At 47.8% G+C, this 25,892-nt stretch overlaps 1 protein-coding gene across 4 annotated transcripts; it reads left to right on the top strand.

Moving 5' to 3' along the window:
- Positions 1-3,993: 3,993 nt before the first annotated feature.
- myt1la (myelin transcription factor 1-like, a) lies at positions 3,994-25,634 on the top strand. Of its 4 annotated transcripts, none has more exons than XM_058081794.1 (24): positions 3,994-4,542; positions 7,672-7,751; positions 7,832-7,886; positions 8,128-8,161; positions 8,535-8,597; positions 10,546-10,937; positions 12,040-12,661; positions 12,730-13,172; positions 13,341-13,475; positions 15,298-15,388; positions 16,295-16,405; positions 16,528-16,748; positions 18,682-18,944; positions 19,036-19,260; positions 19,348-19,499; positions 19,580-19,648; positions 19,712-19,774; positions 19,849-19,932; positions 20,170-20,391; positions 20,489-20,580; positions 20,647-20,750; positions 20,823-20,966; positions 21,302-21,352; positions 22,646-25,634. In XM_058081794.1, the coding sequence occupies exons 3-24, from the start codon at positions 7,832-7,834 to the stop codon at positions 22,784-22,786; spliced, it is 3,777 nt and encodes a 1,258-aa protein (XP_057937777.1). In that variant the 5' UTR covers positions 3,994-4,542; positions 7,672-7,751; the 3' UTR covers positions 22,787-25,634. The 4 variants fall into 4 exon arrangements, with proteins under 4 accessions (XP_057937777.1, XP_057937752.1, XP_057937761.1 ...); XM_058081769.1 differs by having other exon boundaries at positions 19,375-19,499; XM_058081778.1 differs by lacking the exon at positions 21,302-21,352 and having other exon boundaries at positions 19,375-19,499.
- The last annotated feature ends 258 nt before the right edge of the window (positions 25,635-25,892 follow it).

The raw sequence follows: 25,892 nt of genomic DNA on the forward strand, positions 1-25,892 counted from the left end.
ACCCGTCAGTCTTCCGCCACGCAGCCTGGTCCAGTTGGCAGGTTCTGCTCACGCGGGGCTTCATTATCACAGAGCGAGGCGGGAGAATCGATGTGGGCCCTGGCGGAAGCTTTGGCACGCTCGGACAGCCTGCGGCCTTTTTAGGAAGTTGGACTCCTAACGAGACGCGAGGAAGGGAGGGAGGGAAGGAAGGATAGATGACGCCTACTCAATGCAAACTTTTTGCAGGCTAAATTTGAAATTCAGTCATTGGGAATAAAAGAGGAGCTTCTAGATGAAGAAGCTACTGACGGCCACCTTGAGGAACCAGACGTTATGAATGTTCTGGTAGAAGTGGGCCACTGCGGCTGCCTGCTGACTCTTAAAATTCCACTCAGGTCTGCGGCGGGCTGAGACCCAGCGAGGCAGGCGGCCTGAATCCCAAACAGGAGAGGAGAATCCCACCTCCCTTCCAGAGAGGACGTTCAGGTTGCTGTCCATGAATCAGCAGGAAGCCATTCCCGAGGGAAGACTCCATGATGTTAGCTTTATTGGCCACTCCAAATTGTTCATAGGGTGGGAGTGGGTGTTTGTCCATATGTGCCCTGTGATTGGCTGCCCACTGGTCCCGACCTGCGATGAGGTCAAATGTCATTCTTGTTCCCAGTTGACCGTCCGTGTGTGTGTTTGCAGGCCTCTCCACACACAAGTTCAGAAGTATCGTCGCCGCAGGGAGTGGCAGTTTGATCGATGGCGAGTGTATTTTACACTGTTGGCTTACAAAATGGCTACCTGTTTCCATGGAGACAGCCTCTGCAGCATCAGCAGCAAGGACACGGATGAGGTGATTCCCTCTTCTTCTTCTTCTTCTTCTGCTCTTTGTCTCCTCCCAAGCTAGTTAGAGAGGTCGCAGGTGAGACCTTCCCTCATACAGACATGTTACCAGGAAGTTGTTTTAAAGCCCCGCCCCCTGCTGCTCACTGCTGTCTTTGCAGGCCTGACTCAGCACAATCTTACAAATCCAAAAAGTGAAGTTAAGGTGACATTTTAGCATTAGCATTGCTAGCACAGGCTGGCGGCAGATCAAAAGTGACCTAGATAAAATGGCGGCTCCCTCGGTTGGCGTTTCAAGTGTGGATGAATAATTGACATTCCCAGGCGTCCCCATCTGTACTTCCTGCTTCGTTCCAACATGTCACATGACTACATGCATGTGTGTGTGTGTGTGTGTGTGTGTGTAGACGTCAGGGGAAGACGTGCGTGCCTTCTTTTAGGAGGGAGGAAACAAGGCAGGAAGGCGGAGAGAGGAGACAAGGGAACAGGTGAAGTGGAGGATTGGATTTCAAATGGAACTTTATTGAAATGATGCAGAAGAGAAAAGGAACAACGGGGGGGGGGGGGGGGGGGCAGGAGTGAGCAAAGTCAAAATGGTTATTGAAAAACTGAATGATTTTAAGAAAGGATATTTGTGAGATTTAAAAAAATCAATTATTTGTTTACATTTGCATCAATGCATTTGTGTGTGTGTGTGCATGTGTACGCCCAGGCCGTGATGATGATGATGATGATGATGATGATGATGTGTGCAGGAGGGAAGCAGTGAAGCTTATTATGTGTTGCAGAGTGAGGGCGAGCGAGGCAGACTGACTCTCTCTCTTGCCACTAATCCCCCCCCCACCACCACACACGGAAGTCTATTTGTGTGGCCTATAATGTTATCATGAGAAGTGTCATCAGCAGTGGCGTCATTAGGCACATTCAGCCATTACATGCTACTAAATCATTTCATATTTTTTATTGATTAAAAAATTATCCAATTTTTTTTTTACAAATTTCATAGGGCAAAATCAGGCTAATAAGCAAGCCAATAAGCAGGCTAATACAATCATTATTTTTCTTCTGATTATTACTAGTAGTAGTAGTAAATTAATATTTTTTAATTGATTTTTTTTTGTCCAAATTTTTTTTTTTTACAAATTTCATATAATAGGGCAAAATCAGGCTAATAAGCAGGCTAATACAATAATCATTATTTTTCTACTGATTATTACTACTACTACTACTAGTAAATAAAAAACTTTTAATCGATTTTTTTTGTCCAAATTTATTTTATTTTTTTTTTTTTTACAAATTTCATATAATAGGGCAAAAGCTGGCTAATACTATCATCATTATTTTTCTTCTGATTATTACTACTACTAGTAGTAATTTACTACTACTACTACTAGTAGTAGTAGTAGTAATCATTCATTAATTCATTTTCTACCGCTTATCCTCACGAGGGTCGCGGGGGTGCTGGAGCCTATCCCAGCTGTCTTCAGAAGAGAGGCGGGGTACACCCTGGACTGGTGGCCAGCCAATCACAGGGCACATATAGACAAACAACCATTCACACTCACATTCATACCTATGGACAATTTGGAGTGGCCAATTAACCTAGCATGTTTTTGGAATGTGGGAGGAAACCGGAGTACCCGGAGAAAACCCACGCATGCACGGGGAGAACATGCAAACTCCACACAGAGATGGCCGAGGGTGGAATTGAACTCGGGTCTCCTAGCTGTGAGGCCTGCGTGCTAACCACTCGTCCGCTGTGCAACCCCTAATTAATAATATAATAATGATTATTATATAATTGATCACTGTGCACTGGACAGAATTGTTGCAGAGATTGATCAGCGGTTTTGCAGTGTAGATTGTGTGTACTTGTGTACATTTAATGGCGGCCTAAAACAATTGAGTATGTCTACTAAATCTCTCCATGGGAGGCCTTATGGGAATGTGAGAAGGGTGCAAGATGGCAGTTGCCAAACTTGTGCAATGGAGAATATCTTGTAGAAAATGAAATGAAATGTTATTGTTGCCTTCATGCTCATTTTATCATTTGTAATTTTCCAAAAAGGCACACGCTGGCGTTGTGCATCCGCGTCTGGAGGGATCCATCAGGGCAAAGTGCAGCGCTCGCCGCCCATGCACGCTGCCGGGGGAGCACTCGGCAGCAGCCATCTTGACGTGCTTATCTGGCTCCCGTACGCCCCCCCGCAGGCCAGGCTCAGCCCTGCTGTAATTGACTTTCTCCCACTGGAGGCTGCAGGCTGGTGAAAAAAAACTTATTAACAGCACACACCTACACACTGCAGACCTGTGGGGGGGAAGGGGGGGTGGATCACACTAATGTGATTAAGTGTCAGCATGCTTGGAAAGAACCTTCTAGAACGTAAACAAGACTTAGTCACAGTAGAGGTTTGTTTTTTTGGGTAAGAATAAAAGTAGCTTGAATAATCCAGCTGTGGTCTTTAACGCGGCCAGCAGGGGGCAGCATAGTTTGGAACCGCCAATTGAAAGACTTCTCTGCTGGTGAAGCTGATCCAGATCTACTAATGTTTGATTTCACGATGTTCTCTACATCTGTTGAAGCTTCTTGACCTTTCTGGTGCGAGAAGACAAACGTTTGCTATGTTTTATTGAAGGCGGACTCTTTAAGTAGGTCAGTGTGGTCTCTTAAAGCTCGCTCTACCGCCCCCCCCTCTCTCTCTGTCCTCAGATCACTCCTGGCTGCGGTCAGAGGGAAGACGAGAACGCAGAGGAGAGGAAGATGATGATGGGGGGGGGGGGGTTGTAGATGCTATTATTCCCATTCTTTCTCTCTGTCCTTCCGGTCTCTCTATCACCTGTGGAGGCAGACGGCCACCCCACACTGAGGGCGTAGTCACTTCAGGCCAGCGTTGCCATGCTGAGGGGGGGCAACCAAATCCCGCTAATTAGTTTAATTCACTAAAAAGATTCTAATGGGGGGGGGGTCCCAAATCCTAAAACTCTAAAACTGACCAGGAAGTATTTCTTTGTTCCGGCTGCGAGGCCGTAGTGCACAATCAGCCCCGTGCACGCACGTGCATGAGCACGGTGAGTGAGACAGATGAGCATGCGCGCCCCCGCTGCGTCTCCTGCAGGCACCACATGCGTGCGCGCCCCCGCAACTCAGCGCGAGAGGAGGAATAAGGAAGAGCACGCCAGGGAGCTCAACCTGCTTCTTCTTCTTCTTCGACTTCTTCTTCTTCTGCTGCTGCTGCAGTGTCTGCTTCTACCATCTTCATCATCATTAGCCTCCCCCCCCCCCACCCGTGTCTGTCTGGCTGGCTCCCCCCTCCCTCCTCCCGCTTGCCTCCTCCCCCTCCCTCCAGTGAAGGCATGGGCAGATAGCGCGACAAAAGGGAGAGAGAGCAGGTAGAGAGACGCAGGAGGAGAAGAAGCAGCGCGGAGGAGAGAGTCGCCATCGTCGGTATTCCAGTCCGTTTGCCTCTCCATCGTCATTCCCTCACGGGCACGCGCCGCTCGCCTCCTCACATCGGCATTCCGCACGCATTCCCGCTTCCCGCCTGCCTGCAGGCTGCCGAGCCTGCGTGCGTGAGCGCGTGTGCGGAGGTGACAGTTGTCGCCGATGTTGGCGCGTGCACGAGGCGTGCGTGCGTGCGTGCGCCACCCCGGGGACGCTGCTGGTGTGTTTGATCGCCGCTGCGGGCTGAGACGCTTCGCCTCGTCCCTGTTCGACTTCCTTCCTCTGTGGTGAGTTGATCCGTCCTCGCGTTGCCGTCGTGGGTGTCACGTGATCAAACACGCGTGGTTCATGTTGACGCTGACATGTATGATGCATGTATCGCTGCGTGGGCGACGCTTCACAAAGACGACATGCTGGGTTTTACAAATCATCATCTCGTTACACCTGTACCTAATGATGTGTCCGGTGAGTGTATACTTTATTACAAGTTATGTTGTCATCAATAGTGCAGACTGAACTTTGTAGCACTAATTTAGCACACGGCTACACTAAAAGTGGTCCAAGTTATGTACGTTAAGTTGCAGTATACGTTTCATCTTATACATCAATTATACCCTCATTTAGAATTCCAGAAAATATGGAAATAAACAGATGAAATACAAAAATTCCATGAATGAGTAAGAAAAAATAGTCCTTACATTGAACTCCTGTGGTTGTCTTTGCCGACCTTCCTAAAATATAAGCTAGTCTGCAACGATAACCTCCTTGTAGCAGCGCATGGAATCCATGACCCCTCCAGCATTCTTTAGCATTTCAGTCATCTTCATCCTTAACTCAAGACGTGTTTCTATGAGGTTGTTTTTCATTGTAACAACGTATTTAAAGGTATTTTATGTTTGGTGGCGTTTTAAACCGCAAACACGGACGGCCCCAAGGTGGCAGAAATCCATCTTATAAGAGCCCGGCTGGCCTGCATGTCTCCCATAGGAACGCATGCTGCACTGCAACCAGGAAGTGAAAAGGCGTCTCGCCGTGCAGTGCGAAGGAGGTTACGCATTGAAGGGACATTTTTAACACATGTGGCGATTGTATATTTTGTGCTATATTTGGGGAAAAAATGTTATTTTCATGTAAAACAACCAGTTTTTGTGCTAAGTTGTGGCATCGTTGTTAGACATTTTGGCTAAATATATATGGCTACATTTGTGTCAAAGTGAAAGGTGATATTTAGCTGAAACTTAGCTTCTTCTACTGCGGATTACTAAAAAAACGGAAAAAGGTAGAAAGTAACTTTTCATTTCCTGATGAAAGATAATGGTCTAATCCTTCTTTTGGCGTATACCAAGTTTACTTCTATATTCTTTGTGCATTGAAAATCAGTCAAAATCATGAAAAATGTCTGACTTGATGGTCGCCACGTCAACAATTGGGACCAAAAGAGCTGCTGATGTTGGGCAAAATATGGCGATGGCTTTCCTTTTCTTTGGGCCATGTAGTGAAGTGTATGATAATGATAATGAAATTCACATATTCTTCCGCGGTGCGAGCTGTTGCTCGTTCCTGAGCGAGTCTGGTGTTTAAAGCGTCCTTTAAAGCGAGGACCACCTGTAGTGATATTTATCTTCTATGAGACGTTGATGGGAGCAACCACTGTCAACACAAGGCACGCATGCTGCATGGCATCGTATTGGTCATTGACTTTCAGACTGTCTGTTGTGGAAGAAGGATGCTTTTAAAGGAGCCTTGCAGGGAAATAAGAGCGCTGAGGGTTCAGAGGTCACCGTGGTTCACCCATAGGAAGACATGGCTTTGGTACATGGAGCTAAATGCTAGAATACACCCACATAGACCCGCATAGACCCACATACACTCTTCACCAGATTGGGACTTTGGATCCACAGTAATACAAATCATCATCCTGCACACACACACACACACACAGAAAAAAAATTGCTTTGCTAATGTTTGTTTAGTTTTGTTGCTCCAGCGTGGCGCTGCACACCATGTTTGTTTGCTGTCCTTCAATATGCCTGCCTGCAAAAAACACCTCGCTGTTCCTCTGCATGTGTGCGTGTGTGTGTGTGTGCGTATACTGACCAGCAACTTTTATACATTAGCAGTGATTTGGTGGGACTGCATGAATGTATGGTAAACCACAGGTTGCCATAGCAACAGGGCTGATGCTTAAGGCTGTGTTTGATTGGCGGCTGAAACTGAGCTTGACTGCCTGCAAACATTGTCTCTCTGCACATGTAACGTCCACATGGATGATGATGTGTGTGTACATGTAGTGTGTGTGTGTACATGTAGTGTGTGTGTGTGTGTGTATTTACACTGTGTGTGTGTGTGTGTGTGTGTGTCTGTAGGATCTCTGCATCAGACTGTAGCAGACAGGCTGAGTGTCAGTCTGAATACTAAACAGTATGAGACTCCTCTTCACACCACACTACACACATATAGAACACACACACACACTCAAGCTGTATTCTGCCTGACAAAAATAGGCAATAATCTTAACAAAGATGTGTTGTTCATTAAATACATGCCTAGTGTTGTTTTTATTTAAATAGACTATGTTCATAAGATCATGGAGACAAAATATATATATATATATATATATATATATATATATATATATATATATACACGTATATATATATATATATATATATATAAAGTATACATAACTTTTCTTTGGAAACTTCCTGACAGCATCCACACACACATATAGAGGGAGCGTACGCATCACGCTCAGCGGTACAGCATCGAGGGAGGGAGGGATTTCTTCTCATGGGGGTAAAAGGAGGAAGGGGCGGGAGGGTTGGATGTGTGATGTTTGAGCACGCTCAGTGGAGCGCTGGCCTCAGATGAACTCGGCCCTGCCGTGTCGTTGAAGCGGGACGTGTGAGGGAATTTACATTTCTATTAGCGCTGCTGCACTGCAGTCTGCATCACTTCTCCTTCTCCTCCTTCTCCTTCTCCTCGGTGTTTCCCGAGGAGGATGAAAGCAGGAGGTGGCATAGATGCATTATTATTATGTTATTATGCATTATTGTTATCTTGTTATGGATGCTAAGTCAATGGTTGCCATGCTAATAAATTGGGACTCCCCCATGCAGACGGGTTTGGTGCTACTTGGCGACTACCTAGATGACACCATCATCTCCACACTGGCCGGCGCTTTGTGTCATTTGTGTCATGCCAAATATGCAAATTAGATGATGACATCATCACCACACAACCCGCTTTAAAGCCAACACCGCATCTAGCTTGCAGTCGGTGTAGCTAAAATGTGCAAAAGGAGAGCGACGCTGCGTAAACACCTGCACGTGTCACATGGTCACCGTCTGATCATGTGACCAGAAGCATGCCGTGCATCAGAGCTGTGACCTTTCGGTGTGCGTTCTGTGCCGTAGAACATGAGGATGACCGTCTGAAGCCGCCCGCCGTCCACAATCTCCAAAGCTTCTCATCCAGGTCAAGGTGGTCCAGCCAGGTACGCTCGTCATCATCAGCATCACGGCAGCATTTTAAATCATCCCCATGTCTCATGTTGTGACATCACTTCCTGTCCAGATGGAGGTGAGTGCATCAGAGAAACGCCATCGAACGCGATCCAAAGGAGTGCGAGGTGCGAACCTCCTCTACACTGCTCTTTTAGCAGCCCGCCTCTTCCTTTTCTTCCTCTTCTTCCTCTTCTTCCTCTTCTTCCTCTTCTTCCTCTTCTTCCTCTTCTTCCTCTTCTTCCTCTTCTTCCTCTTCTTCTTCTGCTGTCCTCTTCCTCCACTCGTCTTCTTACTCGTCACTTCCACGGTAGTTCATGTCGGAATGTTGAAAGAGTCACTCAGTGCCTGTTGTCTTGTTGTGTGAAGCTGTCGTGGAGGCCGTGACGCAGGAGTTATTCAGGTAGGTGACCTTTAACCTTTGTGACTGTGTTGTGTTGTCATTGTACAGCACAGATTGTGTGTGTGATGAATACAAATGGAATACTTGTGTCAGTACTACTAGGCCTTTCACGATGACGGTAATTGTGCTCCAAAGTATCGTCAATATACAATATTACCACAACCCCGAGTGTACTGTGTACACGGACGTGTTTTTGCAGTCTAGGCAGGCCGGGGTAACAGGCTACTTAATTAGGTACACCTCTCAGTGTGATACAGTACACCATAATGACCATGAAGTGTCAATCATTGTGGGTCTTTGTGAAGGCTGCTTGTTGTATGGATACATGTGATGTGTTTACTGACATGTCTGTATGTGTTTTCTTCCTACACAGCTGTCCAACAGCGGGTTGTGACGGTTCCGGACACGTCAGCGGCAAGTACGCCCGGCACCGCAGGTAAGGTACACCCACTCAGCGTGTGTGTTTAAAGTGTCCGGAACCAGAACTCCGTTATGAGACAGAATTTTGTATGTCAGACATGAACACACAAGGAAGTAATGCTTCAAATACCGTAAAAATACTGTAAATATTACATGAATGTACCTATAACTACATGGTCACAGCATGGATATAGAACCATAAAATGTTTTAATGACAAGCTTTGAAGGCGGAATAGGTGTGTCCCGTTCTGTGCATTCACTATCTGCCTCTTTTTTATCTGTTTGTCTATCTTTATAACGCACACAAAAGAGAAAGATGGGTGTTCACGTCTCACATAAGGACTGTGGATGATGGGCAAAGTTCCATAAAAGCGCACTTTTTCTTTAAATGTCTCCTCTGTTGGTGATAGTCAGTCTGATGGGAAAGCCCCTCCCCCCAACAAAAAACCCCCCTGAGTCGGGGGAGGAGGGTGAAGTTCTGTCTGTTCTCTACCTTTGGCTGTCTCTCTTTACCTCTGCTGCTCTCCGGAGGATGTCGCCATGGCGACAGCACTGTGTGCATGCTGCAGAGTGAGGACCGGGAGGGATGCGGCCCCTCTGCCATGGCAACGGCGAGGACGGGACGTGAACACGGTGTCGCCCACATTGCGCACCCTTGCCGCGGCGCTGCCACCGTCCAATTTCTCCTGCATTCCCCCCGTCCACACACACACACACACACACACACACCTTTTGGCACTCAAGTGTTGCCACGGTGATGAGTGTCGGTACGTGGCGTTGCCGGGGGCGATGATCCCATCCCGTCTAACCTCAGCCTCCATCCATGTAATGACGCTGCTCAGGCTGATACCCTCACTTGCCTCACACAGCCTCTGCAGGCCCTCCATAAACCACATGATTATTCCACGCCATATTCCTAACCTAACGAATAATTCTGGAAACGAGAATCAGAGCAGGTGTTTCCCGCCATGCAGCTGTTGAGGTGTATCAGATAGCAGGTAACCGTAGCAACAGAATGGCTAAATTGATTGTAAATATTGTCTGCGATCATTGTGAGTATGGAAAGAAGCTGGGAGCTCCAGGCTGCATTTGTTCTATTAATATAGCAGCTGTCAATCAATACTGTGTTACTTTGGCTAACATAGCAACATGTTACACACGGCCCGTTAGCATCGCTTTATAACAACGCACCATGATCCGATTCACTACAACACAATCAATCACGCAGCATTGCGTGAGAAATCCATCACCATCCTCCCCAACACACGCACACACACACACACACACACACACGCACACACACACTCTCCACGTAATTACCATGCACAGTCGCTCGCCCTTGCAGCATTCCCTCGTTTCTGATCTGCTTTAATTACTGCTGGAATTTTAATTGGCGGGAGACAGCGAGGTGGCCAAGGTCATGTGTGCGCACACGCACGCACACACACACACACACATGCACACACACGCTGCAGTTTCTTTGTCTGTGTGTATTTCTTTACATGTACAAACATGGCCACTTCATTAGGTACACCAACAAACGAGATCCAGTATAAATACTTTTCCTTGCGTTACCTTGTCAGGGAGGTATTAATGTAAATACTTGTACTGTGTCCGTACGAGTACTACAGCTATAGGTTGAAAAGGAAAGTCATCATGATTAACTTCCATTAGACTCAACATACAGTAAAGTAATAATACGTACAGAAAATAATATCAACGTTCATAATATTCTTCCAAGGTGTGGAGATGACGGGAAAAGTTATCGTCTGTTTGCATCCCAGACGCACAATAAGTTGTTTGAAATGGAAATAAAGTAATGGCTTCCCTAAAATCAGCATCTGGTCCTCAGAGCAATGAAAGCCCTTAATGACTATTATGGGATTTGTGTATTGAATAAGCTCCATTTTATTAGTTGTATTTCCTGAAGAGGAGGCGTGTCTTCCCATGTCCTCCTCCTGCAGTGTGTACGGCTGCCCGCTGGCCAGGAAGAGGAAGGTTCTGGAAAGACAGCCGCTGGAGCCTGCTGCCAAGAGGAGGCCCTTCATCGCCTCCTGCCCTGCTGATGACCAGGAGGAAGACGCCTCCTCTTACCCCGATTATGAGAATGAAGGCATGGAGGAGGAGGAGGGGGAGCAAGGGGAAGTAATGGAGGAGGAAGAGGATGAAGGTGAGAGGTTAGAGGAGGAGGAGTTCTCCGAGTACGAGGAGCAGCCTGAGGAGGAAGAAGAGGATGAGGAGGGGAGGCCAGACGCAACAGTGGGAGGAGAAGATGATGACATGGGGATGGATGATGAGGAGGAGGAAGAGGAGGACGAAGAGGAGGAAGAAGATGAGGAGCATCATCAGCAGGAGGGTGAGTTCAACGTTCCTTTGCTCATTTTTCATCCGTTTATTTGTCCATTCATCCATCCATCCATCATTCTGTTTGTTCATCCATCCATTTATACTTTAATTCCTTCATCCATTCATCCATCCATCATTCTGTTTGTTCATCCATCCATTTATACTTTAATTCCTTCATCCATTCATCCATCCATCATTCTGTTTGTTCATCCATCCATTTATACTTTAATTCCTTCTTCCATTCATCCATCCATCATTCTGTTTGTTCACACATTCATCCATCCATTTATTCACCCATCCATCAGTCTGTCAATCATCCATCCATCCATCCATTCATTCACCCATCCATCAGTCTGTCAATCATCCATCCATCCATCCATTCATTCACCCATGCATTAGTCTGTCAATCATCCATCACTCCCTCCCTCCATCACTCCCTCCATCCATGCATTCATCCATCCATCCATTTCTCCCTCCATCCATGCATCCATCCATCCATCCATTTATACTTTAATTCCTTCATCCGTTCATCCATCCATCATTCCGTTTGTTCACACATTCATCCATCTATTTACACTTTAATTCCTTCATCCATTCATCCATCCATCATTCTGTTTGTTCACACATTCATCCATCCATTCATTCACCCATCCATCAGTCTGTCAATCATCCATCCCTCCATCCATCCATTCATTCACCCATCCATCAGTCTGTCAATCATCCATCCCTCCATCCATCCATTCATTCACCCATCCATTAGTCTGTCAATCATCCATCACTCCCTTCCTCCATCTCTCCCTCCATCCATGCATTCATCATCCATCCATTTCTCCATCCATCCATTAATTCACCCATCCATCAGTCTGTCAATCATCCATCCCTCCATCTCTTCCTCCATCCATGCAGCCATCCATCCTTGCATCCATCCATCCATCCACCCATCCATCCATCCCTCCCTCCCTCCATCCATCCATCATCCATCCATTCACCCCTCTATCCATTGATCGCTCCCTCCCTGAGCCATCTATTCACCCTCCATCCCTCCCTCCCTCCATCCATCCATCCTATTCCGTAAGTGTAATAATGAAGTGTTTGTTGTTCCTTCCTGCCAGTAGAATTCCAACCTGGTGGACAATCAAAGCCTATTTCTGTCCACAAGGACGACAACAACAACAGCTGCACCCCCGGTCCCGGTCCCAATCCAGGTCCCGGATTAGGTCCCTGCGAGGACTATGAGAACTATGACGAACTGGTGGCCAAGTCTCTGCTCAATCTGGGCAAGATCGCCGAAGACGCCGCCTACCAGGCCATGACTGAGTCAGAGATGAACAGCAACTCCTCCAACAGCGGCGGCGAGGACGAAGACGAGGACGACGCCAGCGAGCAGGGAGACAGGAAGGGCGATCTCAGCGTGGACCTGGACAGCGATGTCGTCAGGGAGACGGTGGATTCGCTCAAGCTCCTGGCACAGGGCCACGGCGCCATGCTGCCAGAGGACGGCTACCCCGAAGGCGGCCTGATGGACGGCGGTCACGTCAACGGGCGGCCCGGCGTGGGCGGAGTCCAGGCGGAGGAGAGCGAGGAGGAGGTGTGTCTCAGCAGTCTGGAGTGTCTGAGGAATCAGTGCTTTGATCTGGCCCGCAAACTCAACGAGACGCACCCGTCCGACCGGCCCGTCCTCCACCACCACCTCCACAACCCCGTGGACCAGCAGGGGGCGCTTCACCTCGGCAGGTACGCGCACGGTCGTGTGACGGACGGGCCCGCGTGGGTGGGAAGTTCTTATTCCTCTGTCCTCCCAGGTACGACCCCCTCCAACAGGGACTGCAGGACGAGTCCAGGCCCTCGGAGCGCAGCTTCTCCGACATGGTCAACCTGATGAAGCTGGAGGAGCAGCTGAGCCCGGCGTCTCGAGGTTACCCGACCAGCTGCAGCCAGGAGGGCGACGAGGACACCACGTCCGTCGCTTCCGACCACTCGGACGACACCTTCGACATGGCCAAGGGCAACCTGTCCCTGCTGGAGAAGGCCATCGCCCTGGAATCGGAGCGGGCCAAGGTCATGCGAGACCGCGTGATCTCGGAGCACAAGCAGCCCAGACGAGACCACCACCACCACCATCATCACCACCATCATCATCACCATCGTGGACATGGAGAGCACAGCCCGAGGCTGAGCGGCGCCGGCGAAGAGCGCAAGTCCAGGATTCACCATGACGGCTTGAAGAGAGCGTTGTACCCTAAAGGTAGACGCACGCTGCTCTTTTCGATTTCCTTCTGCTCTCTTCCACGCTCAGCTACTTCCACGTTTCTCAAGGGATTCAAACCATTCCACCATCAAAACAATTTTCCACATTTTTTCCCACTTTTGCCTTCATTTTCCATTTTCCTTGCCTTCATTTTCCTCTTTCCAGAATCTTCCAGGGGGGAGAAGAAGGAGAGCAAGTGCCCGACGCCGGGTTGTGACGGGACAGGTCACGTGACCGGTCTGTACCCGCACCACCGCAGCCTCTCCGGGTGTCCTCACAAGGACCGTGTACCGCCTGAGAGTAAGTCCCGCCTCCCGGGCGCGACACGCCTCACAAGTCTGACAAGTCATTTTAGTCAGCCATTTGCATTAGTACTTCCTGTACTACTAACTCGTACTGCGGCTCGCTGGAACGTCATAAAATGACTTCTGATGACTTGTTGGATGTTCGAGTCCTCCATCACGCATCCATCCTGCATGCTTCTCATTGCGGTTCTTTCTGGATGTGAAGGGAATGGCTGAACTAGCATTGATTTCAGTTGGATGGAGATGTAGCATGGACCAGGTTGCATCCTCATCTCCTTGCTTCCTTCCTCACCTCACGCCTGCTCCGTGTCTGCTTGTGGTGTCGCTGATGCTACGGCATTGGAACCGGTTGCATCCGCCTAAAATGTCATTTCTGCATGAGAACCAACCTGTTATGCTTTTGTTTACACTAAACTAGCAGGCAATGAAAAGTCACCAGCCAGCAATAAGACAGAGATCCATTTCACGTAGCATTGGTTAGGTTGGATGCTGCCTGACCGACATGCTAACCACTCGTCCACCGTGCGGCCACAAAGAAAAACAACACGTGGATATTCTTATCAATAAGTAGCGTAACTCTTAGTGGGGAAGTAAAACCACACCCAAAACATTTCTCATAATAGCAAAGTTAAAGTGCTATAGGTAAATAGATTTTCACATGTGTCGCATCTTTTAGCTTAATTACATTTTCTATTCATTTGGAGGCATTTATACATATAAATATGTAGAATCCTGTTCTGTCATTTATTTATTATTTTTTATAAAATACAGTAAAAATGTAAATATTTCAGTCATAGTTGCAAGTGATGATTAATCATGATTAATTAGATTAAAAATGTTCCTAATTTGCCAGCCCTATAAATAGTATATAGATAGTATATTTTATATAATAATATGTAGTAATATATTCATTCAGTCATTTTCTACCGTTTATCCTCACAAGGGTCGCGGGGGTGCTGGAGCCTATCCCAGCTGTCTTCAGGCCCGAGGCGGGGTACACCCTGGACTGGTGGCCAGCCAATCACAGGGCACATATAGACAAACAACCATTCACACTCACATTCATACCTATGGACAATTTGGAGTCGCCAATTAACCTAGCATGTTTTTGGAATGTGGGAGGAATTCGGAGTACCCGTAGAAAACCTATAGTAATATATACTGTAATATAATAGTATATAAATAGTACATAGCACTACATAACAGGATCTAATTTGCATAGTTGGCCATGACACATGCATGTCCTAATTATGGTGTGTATGAGGCGTGTTAGGAAGCTGGGTTACGGTGTCATCTACTGTACGGCGTTGCAACCACAAGCTACATTCACTGACAGTCCCATTATAATGTGTTTATGGGCGAGGACCTATTGAATAATACGTTCATGTCCGGGAAGCGCTGTGTAGTATAGTCGTTGATGAGCAAACGTGCCCCGTGATAAAAACAAGGATTCGTTGTCGTTCCCGTGCATCACCACGTTCCCGTGCAACACAACTTTTGCTTGCAAAACATTCTCGTGAAATTTCATGAATTGAGGAAAATGCAAATGTGTTCTTACATCGAGAGGACGTCAACTTGTCATTCATCTTCCATTTCAAGACTTATTTGACGAAGTGGAAAGCACGTTAGGCAGTGCCTGTGCATGAATCACCAACGGCGTGCATGTCGGAGATGAAAATGTCCTCGCTGTTGATTTGCTTTCATGTTCTTGGTCCCGCTTCTACCGTGCTGAGCTTCTTGGTGGCAGATTTCCTGATAACGTTCCTGTCTCCTCCTAACCCTCGCTGTCTCTCTCACCCTCTCCTGTGTGTCAAAAGTTCTTGCCATGTATGAAAATGTTTTAAAGTGCCCGACTCCCGGCTGCTCTGGACGCGGCCATGTCAATAGCAACAGGAACTCGCACCGCAGGTGAGTGAGCAGCCCCTTAGCCGGCCGCTATCCGCTAGGTCCGCGATGGTGGAAGATGCAGAAGTCTTCCTCTTTAGCTCGTCGCCCACCAACCCTCCGGCAGAACATGACATCTTCTCCTTTCTTTTTTTAGTTGGAAACGCTAAGCTTTTTCAAATCAATTTGGATTTTAAGTTGTTGTAGTCTTGCACAAAATCAATACACAACACAAGGATGTTTTCTTCCTTTTTGGCCAACTGTTTGCTGGCTTTGACACAGAAAAAGATGTTGCACAAAATACACACACACAGCTTCCTCAAGCCAGTTGTGTCTTCTACGAGTTGGACTTGAACCTGACCACAAATACAGCATGTGTAGCCGTGCTATAAGTCTACAAAGACTTAATAAACAATAGGTGACATTTGCTGTGTATGGGGATAGGTAACACACACACACACACACACAGGAGTCATGCACATACACGCATATACACACACGTGCACACGGGGTGTTATATGGCACAGCCCCACTGGGAGAGGGGAGACAAAGCGCCAGCTAGCTTAGCAGCTGTTAGCGAGCGGCTCAACACACGAGCTTTTATGTCTGGCAGTCGCCATGGAAACGCCCGCATAGCAGCAGTGGCTGATGTGTCACACAATGTTCACACTCCTATAGATGTTTAAACACACTGCAGGGCTGCTTGGCTCGCTGCAAGCCACAAGATGTCTGCCGTCTTTGTCTTTACTTTGGCTCCGTCGCTCAAGTAACGCTTATAGATTGGTCACATGACTGATACGCTGGAGGGAACCCCCTTCTAAAAGCTGGTCTTGGGCCGAGCATGTTCAGTGTAAACCACCTTGAAGCTTGTTGGCATGCGTGCTCGTGTGCACTGTTCGATACCTAACCGGGCTGCCCGCCTCCCCCCAGTCTTTCGGGTTGCCCCATCGCTGCGGCAGAGAAGATGGCCAAAGTGCACGAGAAGATTCACCCGACTGAGAGCGGCGGCAAGTCCAATCAGACGTCAGACCGCGTGCTCAGGTACCACCCACTCTCGCCTCTTCATAGGTCCAATTCCACAGCTTCATTACCGTTTCCCCAAAATCCCAAACAAGGGTTACTGTGCACTAACGTCATTGTCATCGTATATTTCCTGTCGGCAGGCCCATGTGTTTTGTCAAGCAGTTGGAGATTCCTCAGTACGGATACAAGAACAACGTTCCCACCAGCACGCCGCGCTCCAACCTGGCCAAGGAGCTGGAGAAATACTCCAAGACCAGCTACGACTACGGCGCCTACGAGAGCCAACACGGAGCCTACGGGAAGAGAGGAACGCTGAGCAAGTCCCACCACAGCCGTGACACCTCCCCCAAGGGATATGAAGGTCAGCGAAATGAAGGTCCGCCATTTAACCAACACATTGCAGGATTGGCCCTGGTGTCACATGGTCGCGTCTGCCATGTCGAGACAGAAATGACAAAGCTGCCCTTGAATTACTCGTACTCATACTTATGCTCTGATACGCTCCATAGAAAACAGCGAGGGGGGGGGTGAACCCCCATACTTATGATATCACATAAAGGACTTTATTAGACAAGGATGAAAGTAACACACTCATCACAGCGTCGGCGCAGTGGCGCAGCATCGTGACGGAGATGGCGAGCAGAGCGCGGGATGCTGTGATGGAGGAGGTGCGGTTGGAGGGAGGGAGCGTGAAGCAGGAAGAGCGATAATGGAGGCGAGCCCCGCTTCTTTTTGGCCGGGAGCCATTAAGCGTGATCCGCAGGCAGGAGAGAGTTGTCTGCGCTCCATCACGACGCCCTCCTTCTTTCCCGCGCTTGACTCTCATCAGCAGCGCTCTCGTCCGCCACCACGCAGTCGTGCTCTTGTTAAATGTCCCGCCTCCTTTTTCTCGTCTCTGCAGAGGCTTTGGAGTCGGTGATCAACAACTTTATAACAACATGTACTATAACAACATGTACTATAACAACATGTACTATAACTACATGTACTAACTGTTTATGACATTTCACTACTGCACTGATGAGTTAAAGATGAAGTCGTAACATTAAGCAAGCAAGTTTCACTGACTCACGGGTACTTTGCCAAGACCCGAGTTTCACTGACTCACGGGTACTTTGCCTAGACTCGAGTGTCACTGACTCACGGATGCTTTGCCAAGACTTGAGTTTCACTGACTCACGGGTACTTTGCCTAGACTTGAGCGTCACAGACTCACGGGTACTTTGCCTAGACTCGAGTGTCACTGACTCACGGTACTTTGCCTAGACTTGAGCGTCACAGACTCATGGGTACTTTGCCTAGACTCGAGTGTCACTGACTCACGGGTACTTTGTCAAGACTCGAGTTTCACTGACTAACGGGTACTTTACAAAGACTCTGGTGTCACTGACTCACGGGTACTTTACAAAGACTTGAATGTCACTGACTAACGGGTACTTTGCCTAGACTTGAGTGTCACTGACTCACAGGTACTTTGCTTAGACTTGAGCGTCACTGACTCACGGGTACTTTGCCTAGACTCGAGTGTCACTGACTCACGGGTACTTTGCCAAGACTCGAGTTTCACTGACTCACGGGTATTTTGCCAAGACTGGAGTTTCACTGACTCACGGGTACTTTACAAAGACTCGGGTGTCACTGACTCAAGGGTACTTTGCCAAGACACTTTGTCTTGATTTGACTCACCACGGCTGCACGGGGCCTCACAGCTCGGAGACCCGAGTTCAATTCCACCCTCGGCCATCTCTGTGTGGAGTTTGCATGTTCTCCCGTGAACGTGTGGGTTTTCTCTGGGGCCATTTTCTCCTCCCCCATTCCAAAAACATGCTAGGTTAATTGGCGACTCCAAATTGTCCATAGGTATGAATGTGAGTGTGAATGGTTGTTTGTCTATATGTGCCCTGTGATTGGCTGGCGACCCGAAGACAGCTGGGATAGGGTCCAGCACCCCCGCGACCCTCGTGAGGATAAGCGGTAGAAAATGAATGAAATGAAGTGAAAGAGTAGCAATGCGAAGGTACGGTGTGAGTGTTTAAATGGTTACTTTTGCGTTTATGAACGTGTGTCATTTGTCGTCGGGTTAGCAGACGTCACTCAAAGGTGTGCTGAACATTAGATTTATTTCACTGTCAGGAGTTGAAAAAGCACGTAGAGGAGCAGTTAGGAGTAACGCGGTGTTGTCCTGCACCACCCAGCTTCTTTTTGTGATGCTCTACACGCTTGGCCGCATGCCAGCAATCGACTAACTCTGCCCTCCGTGCGCGTCTGTGTGTGTGTGTGTGTGCGTGCGTCAGCCAAGCGCTACAGTAAGACGTCGAGCCCGGCCAGCAGCACCACCAGCAGCTACGCTCCCAGCAGCAGCAGCAGTCTGAGCTGCGGGGGCGGGGCCGGCGGGGGCGGGAGCAGCGCCAGCAGCACCTGCAGCAAGAGCAGCTTCGACTACACGCACGACATGGAGGCGGCACACATGGCCGCCACCGCCATCCTCAACCTGTCCACCAGGTGTCGGGAGCTCCCGCACGCTCTGGGAGGGAAACCCCACGACATGTTGGCTCAGGTGGGAGGCGGGGGCAGACGTAGCTCATTTGCATATCACACGCCGAAAACGCAGCGCGACGTTTGGACCGTTCATCTCTCATGTGCATCAGAGCGAAGTGGGCGACCTGGACGATGGCGGCCTGGTAGACGTGGGGGGGCAGCCAGGCGGACCAGAGGGCAGCGGGACGGTGCTGACGCCCCTGCAGCCCATGTCCCCCCAGCGCCAGGCCCTGCTCAACAGCCACCGCTACCAGCTGAGCGAGTCGGACTGCTGGGACCTCCCCGTGGACTACACCAAGATCAAACGTGTGGACGACGAGCACGAGCACAAGGAGGTAACAGGAAGCCCTGCTTTGTTTGATGTTGCTTTCTCAACCACGCTTGTTTTGTGTGAGGATGGCTCCTGGAGTGACACGTTGTAGTCGTCTTATTTGTGGTCCCTACACCAGGGCGACGAGCTGGACCCCTTCCAGGAGCTGCTGGACGAGCAGCGCTACCCGACCCAGGTGTCCATGCCCAGCCCCAAACACCACAAGTACCCCCCGTGCAAGGAGGCCAAGAAGGAGCTCCTCACGTAAGGAACACTAACGTGGAGAAAAGGTCCTGAAGTGGACTTGACTTGACTGAGCAGGACGTTCTGTTTGGGTTCCTCAGGCTGTCCAGCTGTCAGCTGGCCGACAAGAACCTGCGAGGGATGATGGCCTCCAACTCACAAGACCTGAAGTGAGCGTGACTCGTTGCCGCTCTTTGACGGACATGATAACAGCTCAGCCTTTCCGTCCGCAGGTGTCCCACGCCCGGCTGCGACGGATCAGGACACATTACGGGAAACTACGCCTCCCACAGGAGGTACCGTGAGTTGTTTCTTGTTGTGGTTGCACTTCACGGCGCCGCTTTTCCAATGCGTCTCCTGCCATCTTCAGTCTGTCAGGTTGTCCTCGAGCTAAGAAGAGCGGCATCAAAATCCTCCACAGCAAAGAAGACAAAGATGAGCAGGAACCGATCAAGTAAGTCGGCAGAACCAGCATGAAGTATTTATTTGTGGGGACCACCATGAAGAACCAACGCATACACGGCTTTTCTGTATTCGATTAATACGTCTTGCACTGCTCACTTGACAGCCACCAGCAGAGGGCGCCAGTAATTCAGGCCCTACTAGTTAGCTTCCTAAAAAGGACTACAAAGTTAGTTTTAAATACATCAATCCAGGTTGAGTGAGAGGTTTATGTCTCCGCCCCCATAAGGTGTCCTGTCCCAGGCTGTGATGGACAGGGTCACGTGACAGGGAAGTACGCCTCCCACCGTAGTGCGTCGGGCTGCCCCCTGGCGGCCAAAAGGCAGAAGGACAGCTATGTGAACGGCACGCAGTTCGCCTGGAAGTCCGGCAAGACGGACGGGATGACGTGTCCCACTCCGGGCTGCGATGGCTCAGGACACGTCAGCGGCAGCTTCCTGACCCATCGGAGGTGATCCCGACGTTTTTTTATGAAGTCATGCTGTGCATCTCGCTACCATGACAACCATCATGACTATGAAAATATGGACATGTGTGTTGTGTCCCAGTCTCTCCGGCTGTCCCAGAGCCACCTCGGCTATGAAGAAGGCGAGGATGAGCGGCACGGACATGCTGACAATCAAGCAGAGAGCCAGCAAAGGTGAGCCTGGTGTCAAAGGGCAAAGAAGAGCAGCAAAATAAACAATGCGTGTTGTGTCTCATCCAGGCATCGAAAACGATGAAGAGATTAAGCAGCTGGATGAAGACATCAAAGATCTCAACGAATCCAACAATCAAGTGGAGTCAGACATGATCAAACTGAGGACTCAAGTAGGACGGCCTTCATTCCTGCTGTTATCTCGAAGTGAGATGTGATGCATCCATGATGTCGTCTCCTGCTAGATCACCACCATGGAGAGCAGCCTGAAGTCCATGGAGGAGGAGAACAAGGTGATGGAACAACAAAACGACTCGTTGCTGCACGAGCTGGCCAACCTGAGCCAGTCCCTCATCAACAGCCTCGCCAACATCCAGCTGCCTCACATGGTAAGAGGACGCCCGGTGCACGGGACACTTCTGTCTTTCACCTTGCGATAGCCCGAGTCGGTACGCCAACACTTTGCTCACGCACCTCAGTGAGGCCTTTCTTCTCTCGCCCTCATCCTGCTTCTTTGTTGTCAGCCACCTTTTATTTGCCGCACCGGCAAACGTCCCGCCGTGTCATTCTGCTGCTGTTTTCTTCTGCTTCCACGGAAGAGCGAGGCTAATTGGATAATCTCTCCCATCAAAACCTGCACCTTCTTTCCATTTGTCTTTGTTGTTCTTGACGCCTGGTGAGCGCCACCGTGTGTCTGGCGAGCTAATAGACTTCTCTCCCGTAGAGGCGGCCGCCACAGAAAGAGCAGAACTGCTGTTTGCAGAGTCCTGCCACAGTAAGACATGCATCTATCCTTTATCCAATTATCTTCTCTTCTGCACCGCCATCCTCTCCCTCAGCAACAAGTGCGTACATCCGGACTTAAGTACATCAAGTGCTGGGCGGGCTGTGTCCTCCGACACCAGTGCTGTGTCTCTGTGTCTCAATACAGTACGCCCACCGCTGTACGATGGTGCCTTCCTGGACATCCCGACTAATCTCCACACTAAGTGGGCACTTATGTACTCAAAAGAGTATCCAAATGTATGTATGTGAATAAAATATTAAGTGTGCAAGTGTACACTTATGCACTTAAAATAAGTGTATCAAAAGACCAAGTGTAGGTATGCAGATGTGCAATCCAAAGGCTATGTACTATAAGTATGCACTTATGCACACTAAAGACCACATGTAAGTTAGCAAGTGTGCACTTATGCACTCAAAAGACTACAGGGAAGTACGCAAGTGTGCACTTATGCACTCAAAAGATGACATGTAAGTATGCAAGTGTGCACTTATGCACTCAAAAGATGACATGTAAGTACGCAAGTGTGCACTTATGCACTCAAAAGACTACATGTAAGTACGCAAGTGTGCACTTGTGCACTTAAACGACGACATGTAAGCATGCAAGTGTGCACTTATGCACTCAAAAGATGACATGTAAGTGTGCAAGTGTACACTTATGCACTCAAAAGATGACATGTAAGTGTGCAAGTGTGCACTTATGCACTCAAAAGACTGCATGTAAGTATGCAAGTGTGCACTTATGCACTCAAAAGAGTAAGTGTAAGTATGCAAGTGTGCACTTATGCACTCAAAAGAGTAAGTGTAAGTATGCAAGTGCACCAATTGAGACACAGGACAAGTCTGGATGTTGAGTCACTGTTCTTCCTAGAAGCCAGTGGGCATAAAAGTGAGCCTTGTTGTGCGCCACCAGCCTCAAAACCAACTCTTGTCTTAAAACCCGAACCCCTTTCGGTTCGATCTGCCTTACGACACCCCCCCACCCTCTCCCCCAAGAAAATGAGCCCCCCTCATTGTGTCTTCCACTGTTTGAAACATCCTAATGTTGTCTTCATCTGCAAACATGAACTTCCATCATCTGCTTCTGCATGCTTGGATGATATTGACAGTTTAAAAAAAACAAAAATGTGAGTAACCAATCACATTTTCCCAATGACGTCCCCTCCAGTCCTCCAACCCCCCACCCCCCTTCCCAACAATGCCAAGTGTCTTTTCCCTCCTGGATTCCCTCTGATTGCATGTTTCTTCCCGGATCTCTGCCCCTCCCCCTCCCCCCTGACAGGAGCCAATGAATGAACAGAACTTTGACACGTACGTGAGCACGCTGACAGACATGTACACCCACCAGGAGCAGTACCAGAGCCCGGAGAACAAGGCCCTGCTGGAGAACATCAGACAGGCCGTTCAGGGCATCCAAGTGTAGCCCACAGCCAGCACACATGCAAACACTCCACGCGCTCGTCCTTTTCCTGCTGCTGTAATCTAGCGTCACGCCCGCGCCGCCATCGCACCTCTTCTTTTTATCGCCAACATCACACTTTTGTACATTTTCATCCGCCCTGATACAATGTGACGTCCAGCTGCTGTCGGGGCTGGGAGGAGCAATCAAAGCTGGAGGAGAAACATCATGACACGGAAACACGCCGGCGGACGGTGCTCTTAGCGGGCGCGAGGGAGGAGACAATCTTAATGAGCGGATATTGGCATGATCCCGTTTGGATATCACGTGACGGAGGAAGAGGTCTGGGGTATATGCAATTTCTTATCCATTCTTCGAGCAGAGAGATGATTTTTACTGCGTTTTCTATCCACCTTTTACTACAATCATGACTGAGCTGAAAGGACACTTTGCACGTTGGTTTCCATGTTTTGATGTTTTTATTGCGGCTCGGCCGGATAACGCTCGTGTTGCGCGTCCATGCGGTTTCCTTGACGACGGCTTACAGGGTCAAACGTTTTTCACGTGGCGTCATTGTACATTGGCACCGCTCGTGTGCGTCCGCTCATCGAGCCTCTTTCTTGTTTTCTCACATGCATGCACTTTATCGCCGATTGTCAGACTGCGGACACTCCGACTCCACTCCGGTGACTTCTGCGTGACAGCAGATGGACAAGGCAAAGGACCGTTCCACCCGATCGCTGCGATTTGCTTGTCCAAACGCGTCAACATCCATGTATCTTTTTTTTTCTGAAGCCAGGATGACTCCTGTAAGTAACAGGAGTTGGACAAGACGTGACATTTATGCTAATAGCATGTAGACACGAAGCGCATTACACCGATTCAGCAAAACATCTACAAATAACATAATGATGGAACTTCCTGTGGGTCATGTGACTTGGTGAATATTTCATATTTGTCAAGAAGGGCAATGTGTTAGGGCAGGGGTGTCCAAAGTGTGGCCCAGGGGCCGTTGTTAAATTAAAATGGAAAAATCTGATGGAATTTGAGCATTTTATAAGAATAAAGTGAAAATATGAAGAGGGAAAAAAATGTGTAATTTTACCAGAACTATGAGGAAAATAATTTTCATTCAAATCCTCATAAAGTATAAAGTGGATATATTACAAATAAAAAAGACGATATATTTTAAGGTCATATGAAAAACAAAATTTTTTTTTTGGCAGGAGAGTTATAATATTATGAAAATAAAAGAAGAAAATGTATGTGACAAAAAACAGCAGAAATGGAAAACATTGCTGTAAATAGAATAGAAAACAACAATAAATTTGTAATATAATGAGGAGAAATATGTCATTTTAGTAGCGTAGAGTCGAAATATTAAAGAAACAAAATTTTAAGTTGTAATATGCCCCCAAAAAAGTTGTTATTTTTGGAACATTCAATTAGGCAAATGTTCTAAAGATAAATACATAAATGCTATGGGAATAAAGTCATCCTATTATGAGGAGAACATTTGGAAAGGAAAAATGGGAAAGTTGATCCCACCAGGCTTTTTCACCTGAATGACAAAGCTGAAGTGCAGTGTTTTCCTGGAAGATATACTACAGTATACCTTCAAGTATACCTTCATATCCTTCATTTGCCTGTACTGTATGTGGCCCTGGCTGGAGAACCCTTTGGACACCTCTGTGCTAGGGTAACAGGACTGGGGGGCGCCACCACCAAGTGTTAATTTTTAGTGTAGTTGAGATAAGGAGTCAAATATTTTTGAAGATTTTAAATGATTAGTTACCTCGTCAAATCTAAAAATTGCATACAAGATTATTTTAAATAGTATTTCTGAAATATGCAATGATATCAATATGCAGGACACTCTGTGTGATCAAAAGGTATTTATTTTACTGTTCTTTTTGGGGGGCATTTTATTTCCTGGGGATGCAAATGGCACGGATTGGGTGGAATGGGCCAAGAAGGAAAACTCAGCCTCCAAACATTGTTGCTGAACAACAAAGAAAAGCGTGCTTTTCTGTTGAAATGATGGATATAAAACATCCCTAATCAGCCCATAAGAATCCGGAGCCATGGAAAGGCAAATCCTGGTGGGTAAAACCCATTTGGGATGTTTTGCTCAAATACTCATTGATGTATCCTTACATTTATTCAGTGTCTTATTAGCATTTTTGCTATCGTGACCGATTTTCCTAGCTTGTTTTCTATGAATCGATTGAATAAATACCGTAAGAAGAGTTTGACACACTACGGAAGCATGATGTCACATGACAGCAACTTCCAAATGTTTCCTAAATGTCACTTTGGGACTCGATGAGTTCAAGTCCAGCACAAAAAGCTGGAAAGGCCACGTTCCAGCATGAATGAAAGCGGGTTCTTATGGGTTCAATCAAGTCCAGTCCATTGGTGAAACTTTATGACAGACGTGTTTGCTTTGTGTTGGCTTCACTGAGCGACGTCACATGACGAGCATTTCCTGTCTGCATCTCCCGCATGAGACGCACCGCGGCCGGCATCGATTCCCTGACAGGAGATGGACTTAAAGCACAAAGGAGAGTCAGCTGATAGACTAGATGTTAGCATCCTATGTAAAAAGCATCTCCACACTGATGTGTCATATGAATATTTGTGAAACGAGCAAATTCTTTCCAGGAGTGCAGTAAAAAGACTTTTTATGCATCCACTTCTTTTATTTTCCTCTCCTTTGTTACTGGGAAGCATCCAGCTACTTTTCTAACCACGCAGCATGACTCTGCTCTTTGTTGACATCATCGTGCTATTTTCATTTGACTTGTGGACTTTGTACATTTTCTATCATGATGGTGTTGGCATCTCTTGCTCGGAATAAATCTTGTGTTGCAACTCTTGACTGGCATCTCTTCTTGTTGATGGAAATTACAGGAACGGAGCGACTGTTTGTGATACAGGAGTTGTACACACAGGCTGCTACTAATTTGCATTATCATGACCCATTTTTTCCTACTTTTATTCATATGTGAATTATAAAAGATGATAAAAGATACACATTTTTATTATGATTTTTCTGTCAAAGCCTGCATAGTTTTTATTGTGCCACAAATATTTTTTAGGTGAGGTCAAATTGAAACGAGTAATATCA

The sequence above is a fragment of the Doryrhamphus excisus genome, chromosome 1 (assembly GCF_030265055.1).
Source record: "Doryrhamphus excisus isolate RoL2022-K1 chromosome 1, RoL_Dexc_1.0, whole genome shotgun sequence".
Taxonomy (NCBI): domain Eukaryota; kingdom Metazoa; phylum Chordata; class Actinopteri; order Syngnathiformes; family Syngnathidae; genus Doryrhamphus; species Doryrhamphus excisus.

What these genes read in the sequence shown, in the direction of transcription:
- myt1la (XM_058081794.1), top strand. Translation starts at nt 7,832, where the DNA reads ATGGAGGTGAGTGCATCAGAGAAACGCCATCGAACGCGATCCAAAGGA. An exon ending in ACGTCAGACCGCGTGCTCAG is followed by an intron (nt 16,406 to 16,527) that starts GTACCACCCACT and finishes TCCTGTCGGCAG; the next exon opens with GCCCATGTGTTTTGTCAAGC. An exon ending in CCCACGACATGTTGGCTCAG is followed by an intron (nt 18,945 to 19,035) that starts GTGGGAGGCGGG and finishes CATGTGCATCAG; the next exon opens with AGCGAAGTGGGCGACCTGGA.